The 8,491-nt window shown below is 33.2% G+C and overlaps 1 protein-coding gene across 1 annotated transcript; it reads left to right on the forward strand.

Moving 5' to 3' along the window:
- The first annotated feature begins 3,628 nt into the window (after window positions 1-3,628).
- Window positions 3,629-5,017, forward strand: LOC108760536 (neuropeptide-like 3). Its single transcript, XM_018506552.1, has 2 exons — window positions 3,629-3,724; window positions 4,550-5,017. Exons 1-2 carry the CDS (start codon window positions 3,713-3,715, stop codon window positions 4,790-4,792), a joined length of 255 nt encoding a protein of 84 aa, XP_018362054.1. The 5' UTR covers window positions 3,629-3,712; the 3' UTR covers window positions 4,793-5,017.
- Window positions 5,018-8,491: the final 3,474 nt, after the last annotated feature.

Consider the following 8,491-nt stretch of genomic DNA (forward strand, 5'->3'; position numbering starts at 1 on the left):
AAACCTTCCCCGCCTATCCACCTCCAAGGTAAGAATATGCTCCGTTGAGTATCTCTTGAGATATTTTAAACGTTTTAGACTCATTTTTTAATTTCGCTGATTACACCGCCATCTGTCATCAAAAAAATGTTTGTAATAGGTAAAATTTATGTAACTTTTTCTGAAGAAGCGAAATCTGCAATAAAAAATGGGGGTTCCCATTTAAAATTTTAAACTTACCCTCTCTTTCACCCACAACGGGTGGGGGTGGGGGGTCATGTTAGATGTCAAAAGATAGCTTTTTTGAAAACATTGAATACGTATATTTTCAGATTTCTGATCTGATTTCTCGAGATATTCGACCGTTTCCACACTTTTCGGACACCCTGTATATATATATATATATATATATAATATACTCGTACGTACAAGCATGTTAAAAATTTATGGAAAAGATTATTTAATATTTCCTAATAAACACACACACAAACACACACACACACACACACACACACACACACACACACACACACACACACGCACACACACACAGATACATATCTTATCTATAGAAATTCTCCTCCGTTTTTACAGAGTCCTTCTGATTTGGAGTAAAGCGAAAAAGAGTCGAGAATATATGTATATTACTTTATACGAATTTAATTCGCTTAACACAGGAGTGTGTGTTTCAAACGATTTATGTCACGACGTAATCAAGGAGATAAAAACAACTGTGAAAGAGAGAGAGAGAGAGAGAGAGAGAGAGAGAGAGAGAGAGAGAGAGAGAGAGAGAGAGAGTCGAGATCGTCGACGTCGCGTGGCCTCTGCTAGTATAATTTTCTCAATACGGTCAGTCCTGTTTTGGTTTCCAGTCCCCCTCTTTCCCGCTTAGTCAACCGGATCTCATCAGCCAACGGAGAGAACTTCAAGGCGATGCCTGCATATTTTTTCTCAAGTTCAAGTTCGTCGAGTCTACCCGCGTGCAGCGAAACGCCGCGCCGCGCCGCCTTGATCGGCCCTACATGCTCGTCTACTCGAAATTATATAGATCGACCGATCTTTCTCTCTTGAGATATGATATGTTAAACGTCATGTTGTTTTTGGTTAGTCTGATGAAATCCTGTTAACTGAAGCACATCAAGAATATAAAAAAAGATATTAATTTTTTTGTTATATAGATATTTTTTACCGCCTTTAATTGAACCTCTTTTAAATACAATTGAGCTTTATATATTACATATAAATTAATTAATCTGATATGATAGCGTCAATGGCAGCACTAAAGATGTTCACACAATACACAGTAAAATACTTTGTATACATATTATATTTATACATATGTATGTACATTTGCATAATATTTTATATTATGTGCTAACAGTTAATTCGTATAACGCAATTAAGAGAGTTTATTTTTCGCTTTTTTTGACTTGCTTCTTGGATATATGATAATATCCGGGATATCGTATATCAAGAACAAAAACACGTTAAGCGTTTGACTTTTGTCAACGAAACACACGTACGCAGAGTGCAGCTAGATTTACATTTATGTGTGCTTTATATTTATAATATAGACATTATAGACAATGTTATATTAATTTTTATTTTCTGTTAATATTCGCGCGACATTTAGTATAAAAAAAATTACGAATTAACGAAATTAATAACATTTCATTTTGTAAAGTTATAAAAGAAGCTAGAGGAAGATGCATTTAAGAGATTAATAGAAATAAATATACGCGAAACTGATAATAGATTTAACTCTCTTTAAAGGAAATCGAAATGTACAAACGATAATTCGTTTTGCTCCCTACGACAACTCTATACGAACACATAAAATGATTCGATAAAACTTGTCGAAAATGAATCGACACCTACACTCGTGACATTAAAAGACACCAAGGGTAAACGGTTAATCTCGATTCTCCTTCGACTCCCACCAACACGAATGTAATTGTCGAAATGTATTTGTCAATTGGACAACACGTGCCTTTACGTAATTTTGCATGCAGTAATTGAGTAATCCATGCATTGACAATACAGGCTGATCGGCAAGATCGGAGAAAATAAATAACAATATAAGTAATTGAAATCCGTGAGATGTTACATATTGGCGAGGATAATTGTGAGAGATGGATATATATTATTAATTAATATATATCAAAGCCATGCATTTTTTATGTATTATAAACTTGTATTTTTTTACGTATAACGCAAACGTGCACTTCCATCTTGACTACTCTTGACATTCTCACGCATACTGCTATATCTTTATATAAACAAAAGTACAGAGATCGATATTCAGATAGTCTCTTCTAAAATTTAATGACGTCATACATGAATTGACGTAATTGTTACAAAAGAAGGATCGCCTTTATCGATCAACTTGAAATTTTTCGACGAGGGTGTTTACCCTAAAATGTATTTATTGAACAAAAGGAGGAAAAAAGCGAGGAAGAGAGAGAGAGAGAGAGAGAGAGAGAGAGAGAAATTTGAAGTTTATAGGTGAATGTTCGGGAAATGACGCTTGCCAAAGGCTCAAAGCAAGCGAGGCCGCTTCTCTGAAGCGATCAAATCGATATGTAGGCGTGAATGTACGTGAAATGCTTTTCTACGAGTCCTACCGTTAATCAAGTCGCAAAATAATTTTTAAAGGTCCCTTCTAAGGACATCGATGAATAGGCGGATAATATCTGCAAAGCTGTACGTATCAAAAATACTCGATAAGAGTAAATATGTAAATACATAAAAGTAAAATAACGGTTATCTTATTGTTAATAACGTCGAATAATAAGTTATATCTAACATATAATAAGAGATATCTTTAGATTATATATGTTAATCAATATATTACTGTCACTTGAGAAATATTTTTTGCAACGAGTTAAACTTACAATAAACAGAATTAATAAACGTGCAATAAAACGGTACGTTACGTGAAACTTGTTGATTTCTAAGATTCGTAAGATTCGAAACTTTTGTACGTAATACTTGTTACAATAATACTAGCAGAGCCCTTAAATCTGTTAAACATAGACAATTAGTAAAAAATTTTATTAATTATATTAAATAAGATTATATAAATATTTTAATCATATAATCCGTGTAATTCTTTCAGAAGAGATATCTATTTGTAGAGAGAGAGAGAGAGAGAGAGAGAGAGAGAGAGAGAGTATGCAATATTATAAAATTTAATATACAGATTTATTGGTAAAATAGAAAATTCTCTGATTGTAAATTTAATCTAATTAAAAATTGCTATCACCTGTTAATCACTTACCGTAGATGAGTCAGGTAGCGCTTTTTGTGACATATATGTATAACAGGTTTGTTTGTTGAGAAGCTCTTGTAGCGTATATACTCCCGTTGGCATCCGATACAGAAAAGGAGAGTAGTCTGACCACGCCTGGCCGTCATGGAGGACCTTGAAGAATCATCACGAGCGTCCCTACCCCCCATATTAATGTATGTCCGCGCAACAAAGCTCCATTGGTTGTCGACATCCGCGACTGAAGGAAGAAACGGAAAAAGAAGAAATCGCGCGGCTTAGCGCACGTTCGTTTTCTGCTTGAGACAAGGCGACGCCCTCTTCGAAGGTGCGTTAAGAAAACGCGTGCAAAAGAGAGAAGGGAGATGGAGGCCGAGGGATTGCTTGCTCCTATATAAGACGAGATATGTCGTATTTTCGAGTATTATCGTACTGACTGCAACCCAGACATATACGAGCTCCAAGATGTTCAAACTGGTAAGTCAATTAAGATTTCAGCGAGATTTATATCTACATATAGTATTATATATATCCGTTTATTTATTTATTTTCCGATGTCTCTGTTTCTCTGTCTCTATCGAGAAGATCGTTATAATTTCAGTTATTATACATATACTACACTGCAGGGTGCAACATGTGTATTTAGTTTCAAGTCTTGTAATATCTATTATAATTGCATCTTATAGTGTCTCTAGGATTAACGATAAATAAGAGTCCGGCCAATATTGTCCTATTTTTAATTATCCTGATGAAAAATGGCGGTATCAATTATAGATGATGACTGAGCAAGTGAAAAAGTTGAAAAGCAGATATGTGAAACGCGTTAGTGCACGTGTTTGTGTATGTTCACATACTTGTATATTTGTTATTTTCTATCGATTACTAAAACATTGGCCAGACTACTACTTTCTAAAAGTGGAAAATTCGATTTATTAAACAAATATAGAATTCATATTATACATTTTTAATTCACTTGAACTACAATTAATTTTTGCTTCATACATTTGCAATTTTTACAAAACTATTGCAAATTCATTTCCATCTCCGAGAAAGATACGCATCGCGAAAGAATTCTAACACGTCGTTGAAAGTCATTGAGGAATATTAACTGTTGTACAATTATTTATTTGATATAAATATTTATTATGATATATCTGGAGAGAAAGGAATAAATTTAAATTAGTACCTTTTATTATATATATTACCATCCACTGACACACAGTTCACGCAGTGTCGTACTACTATAATACTTGCAACTTAATATCATTGCGTAACGTTACAACATTGTCACTGTCGTTACAGTTGTGTCTGTTGGGCTTTTTGGCATTCGCGTTGGGTGCGCCCGCGCCGGCACCGGCGCCCGCGCCAGCACCGGCACCCGGGGCGATCATCGGCGCTCCGCTTGTGACATCCTACAGTGCTCCCATCGTTTCCGCACCGTTAGCTTATAGCGCATACAGCCTACCGACTTATAGCGCGTACTCGGCATACCCGGCGGCCTTACCGTACGCGTATAAGAGCTACGCGACTGGCCTAATCGTCTAAACATCGGAGGAGACCAGGCATTCAGGAGATTAAGGACCAATTTCCATCGACACACTTCACGGAATCGATCGACCAATGATCAACGCCTACGAAATCTTATCCGAAAATCAACCACGGATTTCTGTTTCTCCGCGGTTCATTCTCTTCATCCCTTTCTCATTCGTTTCGATAACTCCGCACTTACATTCCATTAGACCCAGAATCAATAAAGCCGCTTAAAAGCAATTGTACGAATGTTTTTTTTCTTAGTTTTTTACTCCATCACATCCCACCCCTACTCTTTACTTACAATTAGATTATTTTATACTTGTACAATATATTGTATATATGAAAAGGATCGTGCATTTAATTATGTACGACAAGTCGAAATCCACATTGGACTCGAGATACATTTATTTATTATTATACAGGTATATCAAAGAATCTTTGAATCGATATATACGTATACTATCTCATTGTCAAATAGAATATATCTCAGAAATATCAAAATTATTCCAAGAATATCCTTCCTTGATCAATTCTCTGAATAAAATAAAATATTTTTAATTTTTAAGACGTAATGTGTGCGAAATAAGATATTAGAAAATTACATGGTTCACTCTTTCATTCAATCATAAATGCGAATTGACGCAATGCCTTCAAATATAATACATATGCACAATGCGTACGTATCTCGAAAGAATCATCGATGACGTGCAAATTTAACCAACACATCATTACAAACATGTTAAATGTAAGTATATCAATATGTTACTTTGAGAAATCCTTTGAGATGCCTTCTGGCATTGAATGGAGTTGGACAGAATCGAATAAATCTATATCGAATGTAACTTGCAGAGAGAGAGAGAGAGAGAGAGACAAATACGGTGATAAATTAATAGATCGAGCTGAAAATTTTATTCGATATTTTAAAAGATGTAATTAAAATGTGTACAATAATTAATAGATTCGTAAAGAATGATAACATAACATTGAAAGTAAAACATAAAAACTTTAATAATTTATTTTTCTCTCTTGTCATCTCGTCTAACTAGATATCACCACTTATGAAATTATACAATTTATATTGTATATTACAAGATTTTTACACACATATAATAATGTGTAATTAAATCACATGTAATATTATTTACATATTTGGCGAGCGCTACATACATAATAACACATATTAGGATAACTCCGGCAAATACGCCGCAGAAGTTAGAAAAAATAAAAGGAGTGGGGGTAATTTTTTTACAACTACTTTCTTATATGCTTTCATGTTATATTAATATTGTGTTATGATTTCAGCTTCTTATTGTTAATATTAATGAAATTATTGTAAGTTGAATTGATTTATCACTGTAATAAATAACGTCATCATAGATTATAATCTATATAAAATGATTACTGTAGGGCGTGTAAAAGACTTAGTGATTATTTCGTGATACATATAGTAGTAGAATAGTAAAGCATGTTGTGCTTATACCCAAGTGTTGAGGATAACCTTTAGATGTGTGTTTAGTGTGTAAACTTAAACTTGATTGTGAACGTTGTAAACGCTCAATCTTTGAGTGTACATACTCAATGTTTGAGTGTAAACACTCACAATTTAAGTGTAAACACTCAAATTTCAGAGTAAACTCCCAAAATTTGGGGTTTACACTCCAATTTGAGTATAAACACTGAAATTTTCAGAGTTTTTTCCGTAAGGGTGCTATCAGCTCACCAAACATTTACTTCGTGAAAAAATTATATGCACGTTATATGCTCGAAATTAGGGGAGGAGCACATGTAGAATAAATAGACGAATACAGTAGGGATGGGCGATGTTTGCCGATTAATCGAAATGGCTGATAGTTTTTTTCGAGTAATCGATTAATCTACTTGATGTTCTTCTCAGCGATGCATCGATGCATCGATTTTTTATGTTAAACATCGGTATTTTTTAAAAAAATTATTTTTCATCTAATAAGGTCGTGTCACAAATCACAATGGAATGATTTTACTTGTCTCTACTCTGTGATTTTGTACTGTACTGTGATTTTGATACTTGTCTGTTCTGTTTTGTTTATTTTTGCTTTTAATTTGTTTATTCTTCTTATTGAAAGTGAGATTTATGTTTTATTACAAGATTATCCCTTGGTTTACAAATATTTATTTTATTTAAATGTTTAATTGCGTATTGTGTAAGATGCGTATGTAAAATAGTTGAAAATGTTATGTATGCATTACTTCCAATTAAACAGAACTTTCCATCTTGAACTATTTCCTTGAAAACATATTATTTCCTTTAACCAAAATACTATACGTTCATTAAACAATGTCTGCATTTATGATTTGTTGTAAAAGCATGCATTAGCAACAATAGTATAATTTTTCTGAAAATTATTTATAGTTTCAGCATCAACCTACAAGTGCACCGCATTTCGGAAAACTGAAACCTGAGAAATTATTTTATCAGAGGGAGAGAGGGAGAGAGAGAGAGAGAGAGAGAGACAAAAATAAAATAAAATGTATTCATTAATTTGCATTATTCCTTTATAAAATCATCTCTTATAAAGTCATTTCTACAATTAAAAAATACTTCTTTCAAAATAACCGATTAATCGATATTTTTGATAAATAATAGATTACCCAACATCGATGGATTCAAACATCGATTAATTTAGCATCGATCTTTTTCCCAACATCGCCCATCCCTAATTTAGACTGTTTAGCCATGAAACCAAGCAGTATTTTAGTTGATCTCTTTCTAAGAGATGGCGTTGCAATATGTTAGATAAGGACAGATGAATGCGTTTGAGCGAGACACAAAGATATACATATAATAAGTATAAGAAATGAATGAAAGATGTCACTATTGTCGAATTTGGAATTTAAAAGTCAGTACTATCGACCTTGATTAACTTCCATCGTCACTCCAGCATCCCCTTAACCGATGTACAACCCGTTTTTCATCTCTTTCCAATTCTAAAATTCGTCCCTACTGCTAGACACAATTATTGCTTTATTTACCATTTCGAGTCTTCGCTCAGCATTAATCGTATATACATATTTCAGTAAACGAGAAATTATTGAAAAATGTTGAAAATTATTCATTGAAGTGATGTCGAATCAAGTTTTTGAATTTTTTAAATTCTTTTCTATCTAAGTAATTCGCTTGAATCAGTAATTATGGATTGGTTATTTACTTTCTGTATCTCATCCAATGTGCATAAAAATGAAACATACGATCAATCCGGTTGAATCCGTAATTATGTATTGGTAATTTACTTTTGGTATCCAATATCCATTTTTTGGTATCCCAATATTCAACGTAATGAACTAATTTTGAATTTGACGCGCGGTATTGAAGAATTGTCTTAACATGAAAGACCCACCAAGTGCTATAGTTGCGATCTCGGCAAGTGATATCGTTAAAAAGCACGCATCGAGGTAATATACAAAATTACCTTTTTAAAAAAAGGTAAAAAAAAGGCACCAAGTGTTCATGTACCTTCCATAAAAAACTGTACTTTACATAAACTAAAAAAAACCGTTACATAAATAATATAATTCAAGTGGTAATATTTTGTTAACTTTTTATTATTAAATTACCCCTCAGTAGTACGTATGTGTTGCATGTATTAAAAAAAATGAAATCAAATCTTTAAATTACGCCAATTGGAAAAAGAATATATAATTTCTTGCAACATATAACACATACTATTGTATTTT

Source organism: Trachymyrmex cornetzi, unplaced genomic scaffold, assembly GCF_001594075.2.
Source record: "Trachymyrmex cornetzi isolate Tcor2-1 unplaced genomic scaffold, Tcor1.1 scaffold226, whole genome shotgun sequence".
In the NCBI taxonomy this organism is placed as follows: domain Eukaryota; kingdom Metazoa; phylum Arthropoda; class Insecta; order Hymenoptera; family Formicidae; genus Trachymyrmex; species Trachymyrmex cornetzi.